Source organism: Nerophis lumbriciformis, linkage group LG23, assembly GCF_033978685.3.
Source record: "Nerophis lumbriciformis linkage group LG23, RoL_Nlum_v2.1, whole genome shotgun sequence".
NCBI classification, from domain to species: Eukaryota; Metazoa; Chordata; class Actinopteri; order Syngnathiformes; family Syngnathidae; genus Nerophis; species Nerophis lumbriciformis.
In genome coordinates, this window is record NC_084570.2 from 3,660,791 (window position 1) to 3,688,057 (window position 27,267).

The 27,267-nt window shown below is 42.4% G+C and overlaps 1 protein-coding gene and 1 long non-coding RNA gene across 2 annotated transcripts in view; one reads left to right on the top strand and one right to left on the bottom strand.

Annotated features, from left to right (window-relative positions):
- igfbp5a (insulin-like growth factor binding protein 5a) overlaps positions 1–26,926 on the bottom strand; it is a 35,533-nt gene extending 8,607 nt beyond the window's left edge. Inside the window, exons 1-3 of the mRNA XM_061985323.2 lie at positions 26,172–26,926; positions 2,321–2,493; positions 2,062–2,181 (exon numbers count right to left, since the gene is read on the bottom strand). Of these exons, the coding sequence (XP_061841307.1) occupies positions 2,062–2,181; positions 2,321–2,493; positions 26,172–26,514 (636 nt within the window). The 5' untranslated portion in view covers positions 26,515–26,926. The remainder of the gene's footprint in view (positions 1–2,061; positions 2,182–2,320; positions 2,494–26,171) is intronic.
- On the top strand, positions 11,537–21,418 carry LOC133622508 (uncharacterized). The gene is made up of 3 exons (XR_009817785.1): positions 11,537–11,655; positions 17,251–17,313; positions 20,841–21,418. It is a non-coding gene; the product is annotated as an uncharacterized lncRNA (long non-coding RNA).
- Positions 26,927–27,267: the final 341 nt, after the last annotated feature.

A 27,267-nucleotide genomic window follows, 5' to 3' on the forward strand; every position in this document is an offset into this window, starting at 1 on the left:
GTTGAAGTAGTAACATGTTGAAATGAGAAATGGTATTACAGAATTCTTGGAATTTCGGGAAAACCAGGAATGTTTCCCATTCAAAATACAACTTCATTTTTTTGTCCTGGTTAAGAGAAATGATTTGACGGTGAAACGGTTGAAATGCGTTGAAAAATGTGGAAGGATTAGTCGCCAGAAAAAAGGGTGGAAATAGGGCTTTGAAAAAACAGGAATTCTGGAAAATCTTGGAATTTTTTTCAACTTGAAAAAAAGGTTAGTTTGAATTTCCAGAATGGTGAAATGTGTTGAAGGTAGAATGGTTTGAATAGGTTGAAAAATGTGGAAATGGTGGAAGTTTGAAAAATGGACAATTCATTTTGAATGGGAAACATTCTAGGAAATCTGGGAATTTTTGGGAATGTGTCAACAGTTTTAAAGTTGGAACAGTTTGTATCAGATGAAAAATGTGGAAGTTGTGGAACTTTGAAGAATGTCCCTTTGATTTCAATGGGAATTTCAGAAAAAATTGGGAATTTCGGGAAAAGCGTGAATTTTTTTGAAAATGGTAAAAAAAAATTAATTGTCTGAATGAGTTGAAATGGTTGGTGCTGAATTTTTTCAAATCGGTGGAGAAATGTTGAAGTAGTAACATGTTGAAATGAGAAATGGTATTACAGAATTCCTGGAATTTCGGGAAAACCAGGAATGTTTCCCATTCAAAATACAACTTCATTTTTTTGTCCTGGTTAAGAGAAATTATTTGACGGTGGAACGGTTGAAATGCGTTGAAAAATGTGGAAGGACTAGTCGCCAGAAAAAAGGGTGGAAATAGGGCTTTGGAAAACCAGGAATTCTGGAAAAACCTGGATTTTTTTTTTTTTTTTTACTTGAAAAAGGGGTAGTTTGAATTTCCAGAATGGTGAAATGTGTTGAAGGTAGAATGGTTTGAATAAGTTGAAAAATGTGGAAATGGTGGAAGTTTAAAAAATGGCCAATTCATTTTGAATGTGAAACATTCTAGGAAATCTGGGAATTTTTGGGAATGTGTCAACAGTTTTAAAGTTGGAACGGTTAGAATCAGATGAAAAATGTGTAAATTGTGGAACTTTGAAGAATGTCCCATTGATTTCAATGGGAATTCCAGAAAAAATTGGGAATTTCGGGAAAAGCGGGAATTTTTTTGAAAATGGTAAAAAAAATTAATCGTCTGAATGAGTTGAAATGGTTGGTGCTGAATTTTTTCAAATCGGTGGAGAAATGTTGAAGTAGTAACATGTTGAAATGAGAAATGGTATTACGGAATTCCTGGAATTTCGGGAAAACCAGGAATGTTTCCAGTTCAAAAAACAACTTAATTTTTTTGTCCTGTTTCAGGGAAATTATTTGACGGTGGAATGGTTGAAATGCATTGAAAAATGTGGAAGGACTAGTCGCCAGAAAAAAGGGTGGAAATAGGGCTTTGGAAAACCAGGAATTCTGGAAAATCCTGGATTTTTTTTTAACTTGAAAAAAGGGTAGTTTGAATCTCCAGAAAGGTGAAATGTGTTGAAGGTGGAACGGTTTGAATAGGTTGACAAATGTGGAAATGGTGGAAGTTTGAAAAATGGCCAATTCAGTTTGAATGGGAAACATGTCCCCGGAAAAAATGGAATTCTAGGAAATTTGGCAATTTTTGGGAATGTGTCAACGGTTTGAAGTCGGAACGGTTTGAATCGGGTGAAAAATGTCGAAGGTCGAGCGCGCCAAAATCTGGAGAAGAATAATAATAATAACTTGAATAATAAATAGATGAATTTTGGTGTAGAAAACCATATGTGTGAATGCTTTGGAGCGTTCGCACAATTAAGTGATTCTTTGGCGTACCACTAGATGGAGCCACAGTGTGAGAATCACTGCTTTAGTATACTACGCCCTCAGGGTGATGAGGTAATATTTTTTGGAGGGAAGGCGCTCAAATAGGTGGCTTTCACTGTGCACATAAAAAAGAGAATAAGAAATTATTTTGAGAAGATATGCGGATTCTTAACCGTGACTCGGCGAGGATCTACTGCAAACACAGGAGAAGAAGAAGAGCTGTACCTGTTTGCGCTTGAAGAAGCCTTTTTTGTCACAGTTGGGGATGTACAAGGACAGAGCTAAGACCCGGGAGGTGTCCTTCATGCTCTGGATGAGGTGATCCAGGCGTCTCCTGCAGGGACCCTATGGCATGCAACGACATGGGAGGAAATGTTTGCAAAGCTCACACAAATTAAGCACATCAGATGAAAACGAGGACCTGTGGTGTTGTTGCTTGTTCAGGTTCAGGTTAGAAAATGTGGCGTGTGTGCTGATTACGTACAAACTCGGGCTCCATTTTCCCAAAGCCGTGCAGAGGTAGGTCCAGGTTGCTGTTGGTCCCCACCCTTGCCAGCTGCTTTTTGCGATCCTTGGCTTGCTTCATCGCCTGGGCCTTCCGACTACTGATGTGATCCCGTCCGTATATGGGCACCTTGGTCTGGGGCATCATGGACTCTGGGACAGGAAGCAAGTCAATCAATCAATCAATCAATCAACGTTTATTTATTTAGCCCTTTATCAGTTAGAGATGCTACCTCAGTAGAAGCATTTAAGTCCCATCTTAAAACTCATTTGTATACTCTAGCCTTTAAATAGACCCCCTTTTTAGACCAGTTGATCTGCCGTTTGCTTTCTTTTCTCCCATGGATGAAGTGCTGGCTGTCCAGAGTTGGGGCCCGGGGTGGACCGCTCACCTGTGCATCGGTTGGGGACATCTCTGTGCTGCTGACATGTCTCCGCTCGAGATGGTCTCCTGCTGGCCCCACTATGGACTGGACTCTCACTATTATGTTAGATCCACTATGGACTGGACTTTCACAATATTATGTCAGACCCACTCGACGTCCATTGCATCCGGTCTCCCCTAGAGGGAGGGGGGTCACCCACAAATGCGGTCCTCTCCAAGGTTTCTCATAGTCATTCACATCGACGTCCCACTGGGTTGTGAGTTTTTCCTTGCCCTTATGTGGGCTCTGTACCGCGGATGTCGTTGTGGCTTGTGCAGCCCTTTGAGACAATTGTGATTTAGGGCTATATAAATAAACATTGATTGATTGATTGATTAAATCACGAGTGTCTCAAAGGGCTGCATAAGCCACAACAACATCCTCGGCTCAGATCCCACATCAGAGCAAGGAAAAACTCAACCCAATGGGCTACAATGAGAAACCTTGGACGGGGACCGCAGATGTGGGGACCCCCACCCCTGGGTGACTGGTGCAATGGACGTAGAGTGGATCTAGTTAATAGTGTGAGAGTCCAGTCCATGGTGGATCTAGTTAATAGTGTGAGTGTCCAGTCCATAGTGGATCTAGTTAATAGTGTGAGAGTCCAGTCCATGGTGGATCAAGTTAATAGTGTGAGAGTCCTGTCCATGGTGGATCTAGTTGATAGTGTTAGAGTCCAGTCCATAGTGGATCTAGTTAATAGTGTGAGTGTTCAGTCCGTAGTGGATCTAGTTAATAGTGTGAGAGTTCAGTCCATAGTGGATCTAGTTAATCGTGTGAGAGTCCAGTCCATAGTGGATCTAGTTAATAGTGTGAGAGTTCAGTCCATAGTGGATATAGTTAATAGTGTGAGAGTTCAGTCCATAGTGGATCTAGTTAATAGTGTGAGAGTTCAGTCCATAGTGGATATAGTTAATAGTGTGAGTGTCCAGTCCATGGTGGATTTAGTTAATAGTGTGAGAGTTCAGTCCATAGTGGATCTAGTTAATAGTGTGAGAGTCCAGTCCATGGTGGATCTAGTTGATAGTGTGAGTGTCCAGTCCATAGTGGATCTAGTTGATAGTGTGAGAGTTCAGTCCATGGTGGATCTAGTTAATAGTGTGAGATTCCAGTCCATGGTGGATCTAGTTAATAGTGTGAGAGTCCAGTCCATAGTGGATCTAGTTGATAGTGTGAGTGTTCAGTCCATGGTGGATCTAGTTAATAGTGTGAGAGTCCAGTCCATGGTGGATCTAGTTAATAGTGTGAGAGTCTAGTCCATGGTGGATCTAGTTAATAGTGTGAGAGTCCAGTCCATAGTGGATATAGTTAATAGTGTGAGTGTCCAGTCCATGGTGGATTTAGTTAATAGTGTGAGAGTTCAGTCCATAGTGGATCTAGTTAATAGTGTGAGAGTCCAGTCCATGGTGGATCTAGTTGATAGTGTGAGTGTCCAGTCCATAGTGGATCTAGTTGATAGTGTGAGAGTTCAGTCCATGGTGGATCTAGTTAATAGTGTGAGATTCCAGTCCATGGTGGATCTAGTTAATAGTGTGAGAGTCCAGTCCATAGTGGATCTAGTTGATAGTGTGAGAGTCTAGTCCATGGTGGATCTAGTTAATAGTGTGAGAGTCCAGTCCATAGTGGGGCCAGAAGGGGATCATCTTGAGTGGAGACAGGTCAGCAGCTGATGCACAGATGTGTGGTCCACCTCGGGTCCCGACTTTGAACAGCTAGCACTTCCTCCTTGGTCATGTAATCTGTCATCATGTCATCGTGAGATTCTCTGTCCGTTAGGACCGCAATACAAGGCAAGACGGGAAGTAAGTGGTCACTAGCCAGCGTTTCTGTGGGCAGGGATGGGTTCTGAGCGCTTTGTGATGTGACCGACTCCCCAAAGACCACGCCAACATCTGTCCAATCATCCAAGAAAAGCAGCAGTTGGCTGGAGCTTCAATTGTGCAGGATGACTATTATCAGGAGCTTTGGAACTGCCTCAGCCACTGACAAATTACAGACAACTCAAGGTTTGAATTGTGAGTTGCACCAATTATTACAAACAACTTCATGTCTAAAGGCAATTTTATGCGTCTTTCAGAATGTCAAACCCCACCTGAAAACATACCTTTCTGAGTAGAAGAAATACCATATGGTTTAATACCTTATAATAGCGGTTGACTGGCATTTTTTCAACAAGCAGTTGAATTTTATCCAATTTCATTGGTTTTTAATATATTTCCCGGACTAAAATCTTCTACTGTTTTCCAACGCAGCTTTTTAAACTAATTCTTAGATGTTTTTTCGCTTTGTATTCAACAAATAGTTTTCATATTACACCAACAGAGACATTGAAAAGGTGTGTTATTGCCATGTTGCTACCCCTCCCGATTTTCCCGGGAGACTCCCGAATTTCAGTGCCCCTCCCGAAAATCTCCCGGGGCAACCATTCTCCCGAATTTCTCCCGATTTCCACCCGGAAAACAATATTGGGAGCGTGCCTTAAGGGCACTGCCTTTAGCGTCCTCTCTCACCTGAAAAGCAGACTATTATATATGTGTCCGTTATCCATAGGTTCATCTATAACCCATAAAGTAGGTAGGCACGGAGCTATTTCTCAGCGTGTGTTTATTCCAGCCGGCACGTTGATACACTGACACACAACATCCGGACTCCCATCATGCATTGCTTCAAAACTACGGCAAGTAGTAATGTCCAAAAACATAACAGAGACGAAGCAGAAGAACAAAGAAGAGACATGGCGACGACGAGTAAGAAGAAGAAGTACGCTTGCAAGTTCCAAAATGATTGGAAAAAATCATTTCAGTTCATCCAGGACAGCTCGAAAGAAAAGGGGTATGCTGCCTGAACATTTTGTAGATCAGACTTTTATGTGTGTGTATATGTGTAAATAAATGAACACTGAAATTCAAGTATTTATTTTAACCTCCGGACAGGCTAACCTCCTCCAACCTCCGAGGACAAAGCTACGAACAATGGGAGACCGGGCTTTCTGCTACGCCGCTCCCAGTCTGTGGAACGCTCTCCCTGACCACCTGAGGGCACCACAGACTGTGGATACTTTTAAAAAAGGCTTAAAAGCCCTTCTTTTTAAAAAAGCCTTTTTTTTTTTTTAGATGTATGCATACTAGTTATAGCTATTTGGCTGATCTAGTTTTTATTTTTTATTTATTTATTTATTATCTTTTTATTTTTTATATATATATTTTTTAATACACTGTAGCACTTTGAGATTGTTTACTCAATATAAAGTGGTTTTTACAAATAAAATCTATTGTTATTATTATTATTTATATATATGTGTATATATATATATATATATATATATATATATATATATATATATATATATATATATATATATATAATTAAATAAATACATATATATATAGCTAGAATTCACTGAAAGTCAAGTATTTCTTTCATTTATATATATATATATATATATATATATATATATATATATATATATATATATATATGTATGTATATATATATATATATATATATATATATATACAAGAAATACTTGAATTTCAGTGAATTCTAGCTATAGATATACTCCTTCCCCCTTAACCTTGCCCCTGAACCCCCCCCCTCTCCCGAATTCGGAGGTCTCAAGGTTGGTAAGTATGGTTGTTGCTTGTGCCATGGTGCCATCTTTTGGACAAGCTTGCTCACTGTAGGTGCTGTAAGGTTGAAAATGGGCTTCCTGTTTCGTGCCTTGAACCGCCAGTACAACCGTCCGTAGCGTTTTTGCTCAGGAAAGGATTCTTCATCACTCCAAGCAACGTTTATAATTTTTACAATACAACGAAAGCAATACATACTTACTCAACCGTCCCATGTGTGATGTCTATAGGAGTGTTTTCATGCATATTTGTAATGTAATCAAACTGACGTCATTAGCTGGCACAATTGGAGGTGTCTGTATTAGTATTGTTTACTTACAACGGCATTATTTTTGTGTTTCAGTTCGTAAATTCACCAAAACGTCAACATGGAGATATTAAGTCTGTTTAGCTGATTGGAGAGCTAGCTTTTCGCAGCGAGTGGGTCCATGATGATGACTTCTGTTTTGTTTGATCAGCCGTTTTACTGCCGTGTTGCAGGCACCGTTTGGAAGAAATTACTGTATGCAAATAAACATTTCAAAATATCTAATTTCAAAATATTTTTTCTTCTAAAATGTGGTTGCCACGGCTTGTATACCAGCCTGGAAAATACAGAATGTGTTTTTTTGCTTTTCTACTGATTAAATATCATGGACATAATGTGAATTGTTTAGGTACAACAGCAGGTGAATTTCAGGTTTACAGGTGAATTGGACTTCTTAAGTTTTACAAAGCACTTATTTCTTGTGGTGCTTCAAGCTAGTTTACACAGTTCGCTGCTAAAAGGTATCGGCTTTTGTGATCAGCATTGGTTGGCAATGGCAAATCACATACTTTTTCACGAAAAAAATAGATCGGTGTATTTTCTAGTTACCTTAACAACCCCAGGTAAACAAAACACTCAGGAAAAATCCTGCAGTCAGTAATGCCATGCCTTCAAAATAAAAGCATATCAGTAAAATAGCACGGTCACATGTGTCAAAAATGTAAGAGGACCTTTGTATACCGTGGATTTTGTGTAGACTGGTAAAGCAGGGGTACTTAACCTTTTTGACCTCAGGGTCCAATATTTCCTTGGCAGAGGTTTGTGCAACGCCTCTCAGCACCCCCCGCGACCCCGAAAGGGACAAGCGGTAGAAAATGGATGGATGGATACAGTAGATCCAGAGTTTTATTGTCCTGTGTTGCACAGAGCACATATTGGTGGAAAATGGGTACAATTGAGTCCAAAGAAGCACGATTAAAGTCACCCGAAATAAGAAGAAGAGCATCGGGGTGTTTGGTCTGTTGCCTAGCAACATCGGCATATTAACACTGAATTGGTATTCTTACTATTGGTTTGAATCATATACAATAATTATATCTAACCTACATACTGTATAACAGGATACACTTTGTCAAATGATATGCAACCATGTCACAAATAATAATTAAATATTAATCAAGAATGAATACAAATCAAATATACTGCAAAAGAAGGGACTCATAAAAACTGATGAAAAAATACAATTACACAGTGCTAAAATAAACTAAATCAATAATCGATATTAATAATGTATATTTTCTTAAATAATCTGTCAATACAATTACAGTGCAAATGAAAATAAAGCTTTACCACTGTATTCATAACTTATTGTAATATTTTCATAATGTGTTTGTTCTATATTTGGCCAAAGTAAGACAAAGAAAACAATCGGAAGTTGTCTTTATTTTTTAGTTTTAATGCCATGATTTTGATAGCCCGGCCCGCGTGTGCACAGGTTTTCCTCCAGGCGGCCCCTGAGCTAAAATGAGTTGGACCCCCTTGCACTAGAGGTATGCCGGCTTCAACTAGTGGTATGCCAAATAGGTCTGTAAATATAAACTGTATAAAGAGCATCATTGTTGAGGACGTCTGTGCACTGTGTGTAATGTTGCAGTGATCAAAAATATTAAATATACTTGTTTTGAATGAATACTTAGGTTTACTACGCTACTGTATTTCAATGTTGGTCATTATGATGGTACTTGGAGAGCCAAGTATTTTCTGGGGTGGTACTTGTTTAAAAAAAGAAAAAAATAAATTTCTTGCTATTTGATTCTTTTGTATCCTTGAAGGTTTTTGGTGGTATTTTGGTGTAGATTGCACCGCTTGGGAGGGAATCTGACACCCCCACAGTCCAATCGCTGACATCATGCAGCTTTGGCAATCCCATCTCTGCACCTTCATGCATAAACCAAACAGCTGTTCAAGCTTGGCTTCCACTTGGATAATCAGCACATATGCATCTTTTGTATTTATACATTGGTTGATTTATATAGGCTAGTAAGGTAAAGTTGTGTACCTGTATATAAATCAACCATTTATAAATACACATCAGTAAGCTAAATAAACCTCTTCAACATATGCATCTTTTGAATTAGCAACCTTCAAAGACATGCACCTGGGGATAGGTTGATTGGCAACACTAAATTGGCCCTAGTGTGTGAATGTTGTCTGTCTATATGTGTTGGCCCTGCGATGAGGTGGCGACTTGTCCAGGGTGTAGCCTGCCTTCCGCCCGAATGCAGCTGGGATAGGCTCCAGCACCCCCGTCACCCCCGAAAAGGACAAGCGGTAGAAAATGGATGGATGGATACAGTAGGTCCAGCGTTTTATTGTCCCGTGTTGCACATTGCACATATTGGTGGAAAATGGGTACAATTGAGTCCAAAGAGGCATGATTAAATTCACCCGAAATGAGAACAAGAGCATCGGGGTGTTTGGTCTGTTGCCGAGCAACAGCGGCATGAATGGTGTCGCAAGCAGCAGACTCGTCTGCTTTTTTTTTTTTTTTTTTTTTGCTGCAGCTGTTACACTGTTATACTGTAATATTGTACATGGTAATTGATATTTGTTATACATTGTATATATATTATATAAAAATATAATACCCCGCCTTCCGCCCAAATGCAGCTGAGATAAGCTCCAGCACCCCGTGCGACCCCCGAAAAGGACAAGCGGTAGAAAATGGATGGATGGATACAGTAGGTCCAGAGTTTTATTGTCCCGTGTTGCACAGTGCACATATTGGTGGAAAATGGGTAAAATTGAGTCCAAAAAGGCATGATTAAAGTCACCCGAAATGAGAACAAGAGCATCGGGGTGTTTGGTCTGTTGCCGAGCAACAGCGGCATGAATGGTGTCGCAAGCAGCAGACTCGTCTGCTTTTTTTTTTCTTTTTTTTTTGCTGCAGCTGTTGCACTGTTATACTGTAATATTGTACATGGTAATTGATATTTGTTAGCAGCCCCCCGGGCCCTGAAATGAACAAGCAGTAGAAAATGGATGGATGGATACAGTAGGTCCAGCGTTTTATTGTCCCGTGTTGCACATTGCACATATTGGTGGAAAATGGGTACAATTGAGTCCAAAAAGGCATGATTAAATTCACCCGAAATGAAAACAAGAGCATCGGGGTGTTTGGTCTGTTGCCTACCAACAGCGGCATGAATGGTGTTGCAAGCAGCAGACTTGTCTGCTTTTTTTGTTGTTGCTGCAGCTGTTACACTGTTATACTGTAATATTGTACATGGTAATTGATATTTGTTATATATTGTATATATATTATATAAAAATATAATACCCCGCCTTCCGCCCGAATGCAGCTGAGATAAGCTCCAGCACCCCGTGCGACCCCCGAAAAGGACAAGCGGTAGAAAATGGATGGATGGATACAGTAGGTCCAGAGTTTTATTGTCCCGTGTTGCACAGTGCACATATTGGTGGAAAATGGGTAAAATTTAGTCCAAAAAGGCATGATTAAAGTCACCCGAAATGAGAACAAGAGCATCGGGGTGTTTGGTCTGTTGCCTACCAACAGCGGCATGAATGGTGTCGCAAGCAGCAGACTTGTCTGCTTTTTTTTTTTTTTTTTACTGCACCTGTTACACTGTTTTACTGTAATATTGTACATGGTAATTGATATATGTTATATATTGTGTATATTATATAAAAACATTTGGCCCTAGTGTGTGAATGTGAGTGTGAATGTTGTCTGTCTATCTGTGTTAGCCCTGTGATGAGGTGGCAAATTGTCCAGGGTGTACCCCGCCTTCCGCCCGATTGTAGCTGAGATAGGCTCCAGCGCCCCCCACGACCCTGAAGGGAATAAGCGGTAGAAAATGGATGGATGGGTAATACCCCGCCTTCTGCCCGAATGCAGCTGAGATAGGCTCCAGCACCCCCCGCGACCCTGAAAGGGACAAGTGGTAGAAAATGGATGGATGGATACAGTAGGTCCAGCGTTTTATTGTCCCGTGTTGCACAGTGCACATATTGGTGGAAAATGGGTAAAATTGAGTCCAAAAAGGCATGATTAAAGTCACCCGAAATGAGAACAAGAGCATCGGGGTGTTTGGTCTGTTGCCTACCAACAGCGGCATGAATGGCGTCGCAAGCAGCAGACTTGTCTGCTTTTTTTTTTGTTTTGTTTTTTGCTACAGCTGTTACACTGTTGTACTGTAATATTGTACATGGTAATTGATATTTGCTATATATTGTATATATTATATAAAAATAAAATACCCCGCCTTCCGCCCGAATGCAACTGGGATGGGCTCCAGCACCCCCTGCGACACCGAAAGGGACAAGCGGTAGAAAATGGATGGATGGACTATAATATAATGATATAATATATCAGTATATATTATATGCTGTGTATATAACATGTAAATATCCTCATCACAACATTTTAACACACTCTTCTTAACCTTGTCCTATAAGCGTGAGCCTGTAGACTCAAACACATTTTGGATATGTCCCTCTAAGCTACCGGTGGCCGGTATCCGGCGCAGTGTCACGCACGGCCGTGTTTCCTCCATCTCATTGTGCACGTAAACCTCAGTTTTTCCTGCACTGACGTGCTCGCTAAGCTACTACGCTAACGCGGTGGTGAATCAAGGTCACTGACTTGCAGCGAGACCACGCTTAACCACTCAAGCCCCCGCCGCTCCCAGGATGATGGCGCAGATCGCAGTGATGTCATCCCTGCACATAATGACTTCTTGGAAAAAAAAAAAAAAAAAAAGGTTTCCTGCTGACACAGTTCTCTCTCTCTCCGCCTCAGGAAAAAAAAAAAAAAAAACCTAATAAAATCACAGGCATGATCTGCATCACAAATCCAATCAAGTCTTTGCGTGCTAATCCTCACTTAATCTGACGTGTGCTGACTGATCAGGTTTTCTTTGCAAATTTTTGCACGGCGCTGGTTGCGTGTGAATTGTCACACCCGACGCGGTCACGGAGTGCAGGATTAGAGGTTGGTTGCACACATGCACTTGCACTCTGCAGCTTCTAATGGCTGCACCATGTTCACTGCAAAAACTGAAATCTAAGTAAGATGAAATATCTCAAATAAGGGTGATATTTGCTTATTTTCTGTCTGATAAGATAATTCTTCTCACTAAGCAGATTTTATGTTAGAGTGTTTTACTTGTTTTAAGGGTTTTGGTCCTAAATGATCTCAGTAAGATATTACAGCTTGTTGCTGAGATTTGATGACCTATATTGAGTAAAACATGCTTGAAACTAGAATATCAACTGTTGCAAAGCTGTGTCATCAACACTCACAAGTATAAAACTACTTTTTTAAAGTAATCATTTCTTACTTCAAGCATGAAAAAAAAATGATCATGATGCCGAGCGCATATCATTATGTCAAGATAATGGCACTAGCATTTGGTGGTAGCGGGGGGGTGTATATTGTAGAGTTAGTGCTGCAAGGGGTTCTGGGTATTTGTTCTGTTGTGTTTATGTTGTGTTACGGTGCGGATGTTCTCCCGAAATGTGTTTGTCATATCTTGTTTGGTGTGGGTTCACAGTGTGGCGCAAATTTGTAACAGTGTTAAAGTTGTTTATACGGTCACCCTCAGTGTGACCTGTATGGCTGTTGATCAATTATGCCTTGCATTCACTTATGTGTGCGTAAAAGCCGTATATACTATGTAACTGGGCCGGCACGCTGTTTGTATGGAGGAAATGCGGTTGTGACGACAGGTTGTAGAGGACGCTAAAGGCGGTGGCTTTAAGGCACGCCCCCAATATTGTTGTCTGGGTGGAAATTGGGAGTAATTCGGGAGAAATTCGGGAGAATGGTTGCCCCGGGAGATTTTCGGGAGGGGCACCGAAATTCGGGAGTCTCCCGGGAAAATCGGGAGGATTGGCAAGTATGATGTACCGAAAAAAGACAAGTCAAAAGAAAAGTGAAGTCATGTGATAGCTCCTACTGTAAGTTGATTAAAGTTAAGGTAAAGTAATAATGATTGTCACACAAACACTAGGTGTGGTGAAATTAGACCCATCCCCTTGTTCACCCCCTGGGAGTTGGGGGCAGCCACGCCCAGGAATCATTTTTTGGTGATTTAACCCCCAATTCCAACCCTTGATGCTGAGTGCCAAGCAGGGAGGTAATGGGTCCCATTTTTATAGTCTTTGGTATGACTCGGCCGAGGTTTGAACTCATGACCTACCGATCTCAGGGTGGACACTCTAACCGTCGGCGATCACTCGAAGCGAATATGATTGTCCTCCTGTTGGTGGGATTGCCTTCAGGGAGAACGCCTGTGCGGGAAATCTTTTAAAGTGGGGAGACTGGTGCAGAGACAGCCACCACACTGTCCTTGGCAAAGAGAAGGCCAGGGTCCAATCGCATGGAGACCAAGACAATTGGGGGGCCCATCTTTGCTGCAGCCTTCTGCCGCCTTTGTTACTGTTGTGGAGCTTCTATGCAAGCATCGTCTGCCCACTCCACCGCTGAGGTCTTTTTCGACGAGGGAGACGCGCAGACTCCAACGCCACTAACCCATACTTGCCAACCTTCAGACCTCCAAATTCGGAAGATAGGGGGGGGTTGAGGTCCAGGCAGCATACCCCTTCCCCTTTAGGTTTTCTGGGTGAAATGAAATTATCTTTTCCAATCATTTTGGAACTTGCAAGCGTATTTCTTCTTCTTACTTTCTTCTCCATGTCTCTTCTTCGTTCATCTGCTTCGTCTCCTTCTTGTTGTGTGTGCAGTTGTGCACTGAGATCCAAAAGACGTAGATGTTATTGTAGCGTCCCGGAAGAGTTAGTGCTGCAAGGGATTCTGGGTATTTGTTCTGTTGTGTTTTTGTTGTGTTACGGTGCGTATGTTCTCCCGAAATGTGTTTGTCATTCTTGTTTGGTGTGGGTTCACAGTGTGGCGCATATTTGTAACAGTGTTAAAGTTGTCTATACGGCCACCCTCAGTGTGACCAAGTATGCCTTGCGTCATCATTAAACCAGTTATAAGATCATACAACGTGTCAGCATTTCTTGACATCTTCGAGTAAAGACCATTGTTAAACCCGTCCAACGCTACAATATTATGTGACAGGGCCGGTACGCTGTTTATCAATCAATCAATGTTTATTTATATAGCCCTAAATCACAAGTGTCTCAAAGGGCTGCACAAGCCACAACGACATCCTCGGTACAGAGCCCACATAAGGGCAAGGAAAAACTCCCCCCAGTGGGACGTCGATGTCAATGACGATGAGAAACCTTGGAGAGGACCGCATATGTGGGTAATCCCCCCCCTCTAGGGGAGACCGAATGCAATGGATGTCGAGTGGGTCTGACATAATATTGTGAGAGTCCAGTCCATAGTGGATCCAACATAATAGTAAGAGTCCAGTCCATGGTGGGGCCAGCAGGACACCATCCCGAGCGGAGACGAGTCAGCAGCGCAGAGATGTTCCCAACCGATGCACAGGCGAGCGGTCCACCCCGGGTCCCGACTCTAGACAGCCAGCACTTCATCCATGGCCACCGGACCTGCACCCGTTTATATGGAGGAAAAGCGGACGCCTGGACAGTATGCGGCTGTTAAAAAGTGAAGGTTTCAGGTTAGAGAGGACGTTAAAGGCAGTGTCTTTAAGGCACGCCCCTAATATTGTTGTCCGGGTGGCACTCGGGAGAAATTCGGGAGAATCGTTGCTTGGTAGATTTTCGGGAGGGGCACTGAAATTCGGGAGTCTCCCGGAAAAATCGGGAGGGTCGGCAAGTATGCACTAACCACAAGGCCACTGAGTAAGTGAACGCTTCCCAGACTGGGATGCAGTGTGAGAGGAAAGTGTCCCGATGGGATCAGACCTGGGGGCCGATGTTTGCTTTGTTCTACTGATCGGCAATCGGCTGACGGGCTGCCAAGCTGCTGTGTCCCAGTGACTATATGCATAAAGGTTGCACTCACGTGAACGATTCCTTCAAAAGGGACGCATGCGAGGGTTGTACGTTATACCGGTAATAATATAGTACCGCGATACTAATGAATAACTTCCGGTACTATCATCGGCGGTCACTCGAACGAGTATGACAATCCTCCTGAAGGATGCCTGTGCGTGAGTTAGTTTAACGTGGGGAGACTGGTGCACAGACAGTCACCACACGATCCTTGACAGAACTGGGTCAGGGTCCAGTGGCATGGAGTCCAATACATCTGGGGACCCTTTTCTGCTGCAGCCTTCTTCCGCCATCGCAGCCGTTGTGGTAGTTCTTACATCTACCGTCTTCCGCCTGCTCCGCAGTTGAGGTCTTCACCGTATCCCTGGCTAGGGGGCAGTCAGGTACTAGGCCTTTGCCAAGGGCCACCTGGGGTAACAGTAGTAAAGGGGTTAACCTCCTAGTGCCCCAAGACCCCATAGAGGAGCCTCCACTGCCGGATGCACTTTAACGTCATGCCCAGGACTATACCGCCTCTGAAACGTACCGGTCCAGCACCCCCCCCCCCCCGCGCCCGCATCGAAGTCACGTCGTGTCATTGCTGGTTTACGAGCAGACGAGCATGTTCGGCAGCGCACAATCACGGAGTACTTACAAGCAGACACAGTGTGTCGACAGAAAAGGAAGAATCGACGCATTTTGGCTTAAAAACTGAAGATAAAGGTGAAGTTATAACACTGAAAGGCCCTCAGGAAGAGGTGCTTTAAGACATGGCTAGTGTTTTAGCTATTTCTAAATCACTAATCCTCGCCTCCATGGCGACAAATAAAGTACGTTTCTTACAAGTATCATCCCTGCAGGACGAGGAATAGCTAAACATGCTTCACTACACACCGTAGCTCACCGGCGTCAAAATGTAAACAAACGCCATTGGTGAATCTACACCTAACATCCACTGTAATGATACCAAGTACAGGCACGTATCTAGTCAATACTACTATGATTACGTCGATATTTTTTGGCATTACAACATCTTCTTTCGTTTAAAAAAAAATCTATATTATGTATATACATTCAGGAAATATGTCCCTGGACACATGAGGACTTTGAATATGACCAATGGGACGGCATAGCTCGGTTGGTAGAGTGGCCGTGCCAGTAACTTGAGGGTTCCAGGTTCGATTTCCGCTTCCGCCATCCTAGTCACTGCTGTTGTGCCCTTGGGCAAGACGCTTTACCCACCTGCTCCCAGTGGCACCCACACTGGTTTAAATGTAACTTAGATATTGGGTTTCACTATGTAAAGCGCTTTGAGTCACTAGAGAAAAGCGCTATATAAATATAATTCACTTCACTTCACAATGTATGATCCTGTAACTACTTGGTATCGGATTGATACCCAAATTTGTGGTATCATCCAAAACTAATGTAAAGTATCAAACAACAGAAGAATAAGTGATTATTATATTTTAACAGAAGTGTCGACAGAATATGTTAAAAAAAAAGTTCAAGTTAAAGTACCAATGATTGTCACACACCCACTAGAGAGAAAGTAAGCAGATATTAACAGTAAATGAACAAGTAGATTAATAATTAATTTTCTACCACTTGTCCTTAATAATGTTGACAAAATAATAGAATGGAAAATGACACAATATGTTACTGCATATGTCAGCAGACTAAATTAGGAGCCTTTGTTTGTTTACTTACTACTAAAAGACAAGTTGTCTTCTATGTTCACTATTTTATAGAATATTTTCTATGTTCATTATATTATTTATGCGGGCTATAGAGCGTTTTCTATTCGGGCTCCAGTACTATGGAATGCCCTCCCGGTAACAATTAGAGATGCTACCTCAGTAGAAGCATTTAAGTCCCATCTTAAAACTCATTTGTATACTCTAGCCTTTAAATAGCCCCCCTGTTGGACCAGTTGATCTGCCGTTTCTTTTCTTTTCTCCTCTGCTCCCCTTTTCCTTGAGGGGGGGGGGGGGGGGCACAGGTCCGGTGGCCATGGATGAAGTGCTGGCTGTCCAGAGTCGGGACCCGGGGTGGACCGCTCGCCTGTGCATCGGCTGGGAACATCTCTACGCTGCTGACCCGTCTCCGCTCGGGATGGTGTCCTGCTGGCCCCACTATGGACTGGACTCTTACTATTATGTTGGATCCACTATGGACTGGACTCTCACAATATTATGTCAGACCCACTCGACATCCATTGCTTTCGGTCTCCCCTAGAGGGGGGGGGGGGGTTACCCACATATGCGGTCCTCTCCAAGGTTTCTCATAGTCATTCACATCGACGTCCCACTGGGGTGAGTTTTTCCTTGCCCGTATGTGGGCTTTGTACCGAGGATGTCGTTGTGGCTTGTGCAGCCCTTTGAGACACTTGTGATTTAGGGCTGTATAAATAAAGATTGATTGATTGATTGATTGATATTTAAGGACTTAACTTCAATTAGAAACATATGTTTAATGTACCGCAAGACTTTTTTGTTAAAATAAAGCCAATAATGCCATTTTTTTGTGGTCCCCTTTATTTAGAAAAAGTACCGAAAAGTACCAAAAGTATCAAAACAATTTTAGTACCGGTACCGGTACCAAAATATTGGTATCCTTACAACACTAACGCACACTCAGGAAGACACATTTACATTTTGGGATTCTTTTCCAGGAGTTGCATGAAGTCCAGAAGAGCGCTCGCTTGTCTTGCCAGAACACCGGCTCCAATCTGAGAGTAAGTCGCTACAAACGCATCGTCCAACCACAGTGGGGCGCAAACTTCTAAGATACTAATACCACCATGGCAGAAAATAAACAAAACAGTCGTCCAAGTATCTGGAGGACTAGTAGAAAATCCATGGCTAAGCATGCTACACACACACACACACACACACACACAGCAGGACACCACAAGAAGCTCATTGCTAAAACTGCAATTAAAAAGTAGGACTGATTGATAGATGTCGATGATATTGATACCTAGTTTAGTACCAGTATATAAATATTGCAAAGTAATTTGATCAATATTTTTCTTTTTATTATACATTTTTGTTTGTTTTGTTGTTGATTGTGTTATTGTTTACTAACTCAGGGAGTAAGTCTCTGGGTACACGCAGGCCTGAGCAATTATTTTGACTGGGGGCCACATTCAGAGAAAAAATATGTGAGGGGGCCAGCGTGTGTGCATATATATATATATATATATATATATATATATATATATATATATATATATATATTGCCAAATGTATTTGGCCAGCCATCCAAATGATGAGAATCAGGTGTCTTGGTTGACAAGACTCTGCAATATCGTGTGGACATCGGGGGCGGTACCTCTGGATTGGCAGACCGGGGTGGTGGTTCCTCTCTTTAAGAAGGGGAACCGGAGGGTGTGTTCCAACTATCGTGGAATCACACTCCTCAGCCTTCCCGGTAAGGTCTATTCAGGTGTACTGGAGAGGAGGCTACGCCGGATAGTCGAACCTCGGATTCAGGAGGAACAGTGTGGTTTTCGTCCTGGTCGTGGAACTGTGGACCAGCTCTATACTCTCGGCAGGGTCCTTGAGGGTGCATGGGAGTTTGCCCAACCAGTCTACATGTGCTTTGTGGACTTGGAGAAGGCATTCGACCGTGTACCCCGGGAAGTCCTGTGGGGAGTGCTCAGAGAATATGGGGTAACGGACTGTCTTATTGTGGCGGTTCACTCCCTGTATGATCAGTGTCAGAGCTTGGTCCGCATTGCCGGCAGTAAGTCGGACCCGTTTCCAGTAAGGGTTGGACTCCGCCAGGACTGCCCTTTGTCACCGATTCTGTTCATAACCTTTATGGACAGAATTTCTAGGCGCAGTCAGGGCGTTGAGGGTATCTGGTTTGGTGGCTGCAGGATTAGGTCTCTGCTTTTTGCAGATGATGTGGTCCTGATGGCTTCATCTGGCCAGGATCTTCAACTCTCACTGGATCGGCTCGCAGCCGAATGTGAAGCGACTGGGATGGGAATCAGCACCTCCAAATCCGAGTCCATGGTTCTCGCCCGGAAAAGGGTGGAGTGCCATCTCCGGGTTGGGGAGTAGATCTTGCCCCAAGTGGAGGAGTTCAAGTACCTCGGAGTCTTGTTCAGGAGTGAGGGAAGAGTGGATCGTGAGATCGACAGGCGGATCGGTGCGGCGTCTTCAGTAATGCGGACGCTGTATCGATCCGTTGTGGTGAAGAAGGAGCTGAGCCAGAAGGCAAAGCTCTCGATTTACCGGTCGATCTACGTTCCCATCCTCACCTATGGTCATGAGCTTTGGGTCATGACCGAAAGGACAAGATCAAGGGTACAAGCGGCCGAAATGAGTTTCCTCCGCCGGGTGGCGGGGCTCTCCCTTAGAGATAGGGTGAGAAGCTCTGTCATCCGGGGGGAGCTCAAAGTAAAGCCGTTGCTCCTCCACATCGAGAGGAGCCAGATGAGGTGGTTCGGGCATCTGGTCAGGATGCCACCCGAACGCCTCCCTCGGGAGGTGTTTCGGCCACATCCGAGGCCACGGGGAAGACCCAGGACACGTTGGGAAGACTATGTCTCCCGGCTGGCATGGGAACACCTCGGGATCCCCCGGGAGGAGCTGGACGAAGTGGCTGGGGAGAGGGAAGTCTGGGCTTCCCTGCTTAGGCTGCTGCCCCCGCGACCCGACCTCGGATAAGCGGAAGAAGATGGATGGATGGATGGAAGGTGTCTTAATCACTATTATTTTGTCAAAAATATTAAGGACAAGTGTGTGTGTGGGTGTGTGTGTGTGGTACACAGAACACACTGCAAAAACGGGGGGATAAAAGTTGGATAAGTCGGCAAAAGTCCCAAAAATGTTCAAAATACCTACCCAGGTTCAAGTCCCGCCGCTGGCCGGGAATGCCCAAAATGTCTAAAACGCGGCCAGCAAAGTCCCACGGGAAGACGGGGAGAAAAGTGAGAAAAGTCGGAAAAATGTTCAAAAATCACACCCGGGTTCGAGTGCCACAAGTCTTAAGACTCCATGTGGGACTCGAACCTGGGTAGGTATTTTGAACATTTTTGGGACTTTTGCCGACTTTTCCAACTTTTATCCCCCCTCCTTGTGGGACTTGGCTGGGTGTGTTATGGACATTTTGGGCATCCTGGGATTTGCGCGGCCGACGGCGGGACTTGTGTGACTCGAACCTGCGGTATTTAGAACATTTTTGGGGACTTTTGACGACTTTTCTCACTTTTCTCTCCCACTTCCCATGGGACTTTGCTGGGTGCGTTTTGGGCATTTTTTGCATCCCGGCCGGTGGCGGGACTTGCGCGGCCGGCGGCGGGACTTGTGGGACTCGAACCTGGGTAGGTATTTTGAACATTTTGGGGACTTTTGACGACTTTTCCAACTTTTATCCCCCCCTCCCCGTGGGACTCTGCTAGGTGTGTTATGAACATTTTGGGCATCCCGGGACTTGCGCAGCTGGCGGCGGGACTTGTGGGACTGGAACCTGGGTAGGTATTTTGAACACTTTTGGGGACTTTTGACGACTTTTCGCACTTTTCTCCCCCACTTCCCGTGGGACTTTGCTGGGTGCGTTTTGGACATTTTTTGCATCCCGGGACTTGTGCGGACGGCGGCGGGACTCGTGGGACTGGAACCCGGGGAGGTATTTTGGACAAAATTGGGACTTTTGACCATTTTGGCCGCCTTTTCCCCTCTTCTTCCCCGCCTTCCTGTGCACCATTGCTGGGTGTGTTTTGGACATTTGGACAAACATAGTTTCAAGCATGTTTTACTCAATATAGGTCATCAAATCTCAGAAACAAGCTGTAATATCTTACTGATATCATTTAGGACCAAAACCCTTAAAACCAGTAAAACATTCTAACATAAAATCTGCTTAGTGAGAAGAATTATCTTATCAGACAGAAAATAAGCAAATATCACCCTTATTTGAGATATTTAATCTTACTTAGATTTCAGTTTTTGCAGTGCATCAATTTCCACACTTCTATTATGTCCAGTGGACCTGGACATCTTATATGTAATAGAAATGTGTAGGGGGGTGTATGGTGTGTGGTCATTAAATATGTATTCTGATATATATTCTTCACAGAAAATGAGCCAAAGTCAGTGAGTCTCAGTTTGAAAAATTAATTAATTGTATAATTTTTCTTTTAATAAAAAATGACAACGGGTCCCACAGACCCGAACACCACACAAGGGTTAAAAACACCTGGACATGAATCGTGTCTCATCCTTTTGTTTCCGTCTGTCTTTCTTATAGCCTTGGGGAAATCGCCCTTCACCCACAAGTGAGACAAGCTCATTTACGCCAGGCCGGGAAAGAGGAGACGAGGCATAGTGAGCGAGCAGAATGGAGAAATGCGAGACATAAAAGGTGGGACTTGATAAAAAGGTGGGCCACACAAAGTGGAAGAAGAAAGACGGGAAATTGTAGAGGATGGGATAAAATATGACTTCACACCTCGGAGGGCCACACAAAGCTCGACACAATACTTCCCAGCAGACACGGCGGCTGTCGCCAAGCCAACGAGGAGCCCGACTAAGCCCCACCTGTAATCTTCTCTCCTGTTTCATGTGGGCTCCAGACCCCCTGAGGCCATCGGCCACTCACACGAAACCTGCTGATTTATGGCCGGGCCTCCACAAGGGCCTTTCAGGGTGAGATGACAGGTTGATCGGCAGCCATTGTTGGGTTCACGGGGTCAGGGCGTGATGGGGGGCTTTTGAGTGGCGTGTGCTGGTTAATGACAGGTGTCGTGGGGGCCGTCTTCAGACGAAGCGGGACTTGACCAATCAGCCTTGCTGGCTCCAAAGAGTTTGACACCTCCACTAATTATTCTCTCCTCGGCTAGAATATGCAGAAAGATTAGTCCGATCCAGCAAAATCAATTACTGTTCACTAGAGATGTCCGATAATGGCTTTTTTGCCGATATCCGATATTCCGATATCGTCCAACTCTTAATTACCGATATCAACTGATACTGATATAAAAAGTCGTGGGATTAACACATTATTATGCCTAATTTTGTTGTGATGCACCGCTGGATGCATTAAACAATGTAAGAAGGTTTTCCCAAAATAAATCAACTCAAGTTATGGAAAAAAATGCCAACATGGCACTGCCATATTTATTATTGAAGTCACAAAGTGCATTATTTTCAAAAACAGCAGCTTGGAATTTGGGACATGCTCTCCCTGAGAGAGCATGAGGAAGTTGAGGTGGGCGGGGTTGGGGAGGGGGTAGGGGATAGCGGGGGGTGTATATTGTAGTGTCCCGGAAGAGTTAGTGCTGCAAGGGGTTCTGGGCATTTGTTCTGTTGTGTTTATGTTGTGTTACGGTGCGGATGTTCTCCCGAAATGTGTTTGTCATTCTTGTTTGGTGTGGGTTCTTAGCATGGCGCATATTTGTAACAGTGTTAAAGTTGTTTATACGGCCACCCTCAGCCTTGCATTCACTTGTGTGTGTGAAAAGCCGTAGATATTATGTTTGTAATAATGTTATGTATTATTATTATATTAGGCAGTACCGTTAAGGTTTATTGGCGCTCTGTACTTCTACCTACGTCCGTGTACACAGCGGCGTTTTAAAAAGTAATACATTTTACTTTTTGAAAACGATAATTTTGAAACCGATACCGATAATTTCCGATACTACATTTTAAAGCATTTATCGGCCAATACTATCGGCAGTCTGATATTATCGGACATCTCTACTGTTCACATTATACTGTGGAACCACAGTTTTCATTTCCAAAAAAATCAGACAAAGATCAAAATGGAAGAAAACCAACAAATATTTTTACGAGCGTGGAAGTAGCTTGAGCGAAGACGAGAGGTGAGTAAAACACAATATTCTTTAAAATAAAGAAAGAAAATGCACTCACGGGGGAGTGGGAAAACAAGCGAACGTAGGAACAAAAGAAGGCGAGTGCAGCCAAAAAGGGCACGGGACCAGGAACCTCTTTGAAAAACACATGTGGCGCAGGAGGTTAGCGGAATAATGATCCAATGCTGATTGGAAGACAGTGAAATAGGAGACCGATTGGTTGCCAATCAATGCCAGGTGTGGGAGCCAGTACACGGTGGACAGGCGGGGGGGACGTGAAACTACAAAATAAGAGTACTGGACAGGAACTTAAATGCCACACAAATGAGAACAAAAACAATACCAGTCCAAAACAGTCAAAAGGTGTGACACTAAATCCAATGAATCTGTTCAAGACACCCAAACAATATTTTTTGGTTTCCATCCATCCATCCATTTTTCTACCGCTGGTCCCCTTAGGGGTCACGGGGGGGTCGCTGGAGCCTATCTCAGCTGCATTTGGGCGGAAGGGGGGGTACACCTTGGACAAGTCGCCACCTCATCACAGGGCCAACACAGATAGACAGACAACATTCACACTCACATTCACACACTAGGGCCTATTTAGTGTTGCCAATCAGCCTATCCCCCGGTGCATGTCTTTGGAGGTGGGAGGAAGCCGGAGAACCCGTAGGGAACCCACGCAGTCGCGGGAAGAACATGCAAACTCCACACAGAAATAGCCCGAGCCCAGGATCTAACCCAGGACTTTCGTATTGTGAGGCACACGCACTAACCCCTGTATCGCCGTGCTGCCCTCAAGAAATTTTTAAAAAAATAAAATAAAGATCTAATTTAAAAATAATTCATATATATATATATATATATATATATATATATATATATATATATATATATATATATATATATATATATATATATGTATATATATATATATATATTAGGGCTGCAACTAACGATTAATTTGATAATCGTTTAATCTGTCGATTATTACTTCGATTAATCGATTAATAATTAGATAAAAGAGACAAACTACATTTCTATCCTATCCAGTATTTTATTGGGAAAAAAAACACCATACTGGCACCATACTTATTTTGATTATTGTTTCTCAGCTGTTTGTAAATGTTGCAGTTTATAAATAAAGGTTTATTAAAAAAAAAAAAATAAATAAAAATAAACATTTTAAAAATAAATAATAATAATAAAAATTTTTTTTAAAAAGCCTCTGCGCATAGGATAGATCCAACAAATCGATAACTAAATTAATCAGCAACTTTTTTTATAATTGATTTTAATCGATTTAATCGATTAGTTGTTGCAGCCCTAATATACTGTATATATATATATATATATATATATATATATATATGTGTATATATATATATATATATATATATATATATATATATATATATATATATATATATATATATATATATACATATATATATATATATATATATATATATATATATATATATATATATATATATATATATATATATATATATATATATATATATATATATATATATATCAGTGGCGGGCCGTGGGTTTCCCACCTAGGCCTTCAGTGATGTCCGACTTCAATGATTACCTCTCAAAATACCATAATTGATTAAACCATGATCATTGCTGGAGAAATACTATACAGGAGCACATTTACACCATATTGAAACACATCAACAGTATACAAAACGGGTTATTTTCTGGCGCATTTAAAAATCAATTAAAACGCATCGGCAATTAAAACATGCTCGTCAGGGGATTTTATGAAATCCCCTGATGAGCAGGGAAACCTGCGAAACAAGCTTGTAGGGATGGTATAGCCTCTTGTGTTTTTCCTGACCTGACGTATATTCCGCTTTACCCCGGTATTGAGCACTGTATAACGGATAAACCACAGAAACCTGTAGCATATATTTTCCTACATTGGGTGTTTTTTTTAGCATTTATTCAGTGGCACTTCTCTGTATGTTTGTGATTTTTAATTTTGTTGTTACCTTTTTTTTCCCCTTTTAGTCAGTTATTGTGATTCTCTACCTGCTTGTGGTGAAGAGGAAGGCAGTACATTGCTACCCACTGTGACTGGAATGTAGGACGGGGATTGGGAGGGGGTATTATTTGACTTTTATTATTTTACTGTAATTTTTTTTATTTTTTTTATTTTTGTAATTGAAATGTTTTTTTTTTTGGGGGGGGGGGAACAAAAAAGTTTATTTTTTCCTCAGTACCTGTATTATGATTTCCCTATCAAATGAATAAATACATATTATAAAAAATTAAATTAAAATGAAGTGTATTTTTTTGTCATTAACATTTTGGGCTGAAAGTAATCAGGGGTGGCCCTTGTTTTTCGAGAATATTTTTGGTCTGAAGTGTTGCCCTGATGTAATAATTGGGCTTTTGGTACCGCCCAATGACTTAATGAATACTAATTTCACTTACCTCAACTCTTTTTTCTTTTTTCCTTGTTGTTGTTCTTTTTAGGGGGGTATTACTTTACTTATATTATTTTTCTGTAATTTTTTTATTTTTTGTATTTTTGTATTTTAAATTACATTTATTTTGTTGGGGGGAACAAAAAAAAGTGTCTCTTTTTTTTGTAATTAAATATTTGTGCTGAAAATAATCAGGGGCGGCCCTTGTTTTTTCGAGGATCTCTTTGGTCTGAAGTGTTGCAATGATGTAATAATTGGGCTTTTGGTGCTGCGTTGTTGTTGTTCTTAATATTCAGTGACACTTTCTCTGTATGTCTGTGATTTTTATTTTTCTTGTTACCTTTTTTTTCCCCCTTTTAGTCAGTTATTGTGATTCTCTACCTGCTCGTGGTGAAGAGGAAGGCAGTACAATGCTACCCACTGTGACTGAAATGTAGGAAATGGGGGGGGGATGAAGGGGGTATTATTTTACTTTTATAATTTTTTTGTAATTTTTGTATTTTAAATTTAATTTTTGGGGGGGGCCGGGGGGGGACAAAAAAAAGTGTCTGTTTTCTCAGTACATGTATTATGATTTCCCTATCAAATGAATAAATACATGTTATAAAAAATAAAATTAAAATGAAGTGTATTTTTTTGTCATTAACATTTTGGGCTGAAAATAATCAGGGGCGGCCCTTGTTTTTTGAAAATATTTTTGGTCTGAAGTGTTGCCCTGATGTAATAATTGGGCTTTTGGTACCGCCCCATGACTTAATGAATACTAATTTCACTTACCTCAACTCTTTTTTCTTTGTTGTTGTTGTTCTTTTTAGGAGGGTATTATTTTACTTATATTATTTTTCTGTAATGTTTGTATTTTTGTATTTTAAATTAATTTTTTTGTGTGTGTGTGTGTGTGTGTGTGGGGGGGGGGGAGGGGGGGGTTGGTGCAAAAAAAGTGTCTCTTTTTTGTAATTAAAATACAGGACGGGAGGTGGAAGGGGGTATTATTTTACTTTCATACATTTTTTGTAATTTTTGTATTTATATTTTTGTAATTTCAATTTCAATATTTTTTTTGGGGTGGGGGAGTGTATTTTTTCCTCAGTACCTGTATTATGATTTCCCTATCAAATGAATAAATAAATATTATTAAAAAAATAATAATAAAGTGTATTTTTTTTTGTAATTATAATTTCGTGCTGAAAATAATCAGGGGCGGCCCTTGTTTTTCGAGAATATCTTTGGTCTGAAGTGTCGCAATGATGTAATAATTGGGCTTTTAGTGCCGCCCAATGACTTAATGAATAATTAATGGCAGTATAGAAAGTGGCCTACCTTTGGAAGGGTGCAGCAGTTTGTACAACTTCTCGTTCCTGCACACGCCGCGGCCGTGCAGGAGGGCGTGCAGCGGCTTCTCCTCGCCGCTCTTCGGGAGGCAGCGCAGTCCGCGGGCGCACGGCCCCGTGTACACGCCGCACGGCCGGCCCTCCTCCAGCGCGCACGTCAGGCAGCAGCCGCAGCCGGGCTCCTTCACCGCCTGGCACCCCGCCGGCACCGGCGGACACAGGGAGCGGGCCTTCGGGTCGCACGGCTCGCACGGCACGTACGACGCGCCGCAGCCGGCGACGCCGAGCAAGAGGAGCAGCAGGAGGGGCAGATGCAGCATCGATCCGAACATCAAGCATCCACAGGTGTGCAAAAAAAAAAAAAAAAAAAAATCTTTTTTTTTATCCCTTCAATTAAAAAAAAAAAAAAAAAAAAAAAAAAAATCTGCAAGTGTTCTATAGATTCCCACTTCTCCTCCAATTGCGCGCGCAAAAAAAAATCTGCGCGTCTATTTCCCTCCTCGCTCCCGTGCGTGTGAGCAGAATGTTTAATCTGCAGCTGGCGTTGAGCTTTCCTTGGGTGGTGGAGGGGGAGAGAGAGGAAGAAGCAGCCAGAGGCGAAGGCTCTAACGATGGTGGGACGTCAAAGACGGCGCGGAGGGGGAGGCGCACTTGTCAGTGCTGTGATGCTGATTCTGCAGGGCGGGTGCTGGCATGCCTTCAGACGTGCCAGATAGGAAGATGATGATGATGTGACCGAGGGCGACTCAGCAGGATCACCTCCCCCCCACCCCTACACTGCTGTGCGCCAACATTTCCCAGCAAACATTAGCATGTTTTTTTTTTTGGTAAATTCAACTTGATTGAGGGTGTCAAACAGGAACAGGTTTTATCCGGCCCCGTGTGATCAGTTTGCCAAGTATTAAAATGAGCCGTTTTTGTTTTTTTTAAACGAAATAACCTGCTGTTCTAAATGTGTCCACTGGATGTCACAATAGCAATTCTGCTAGGCAAGCAAACGGTTTACAACACATTAAGAGTGTCGCTAAAACGCCCTTCTTTCATCTCCGTGATATCGCTAAAAACTTGTTCCGGATCTCAGGAAA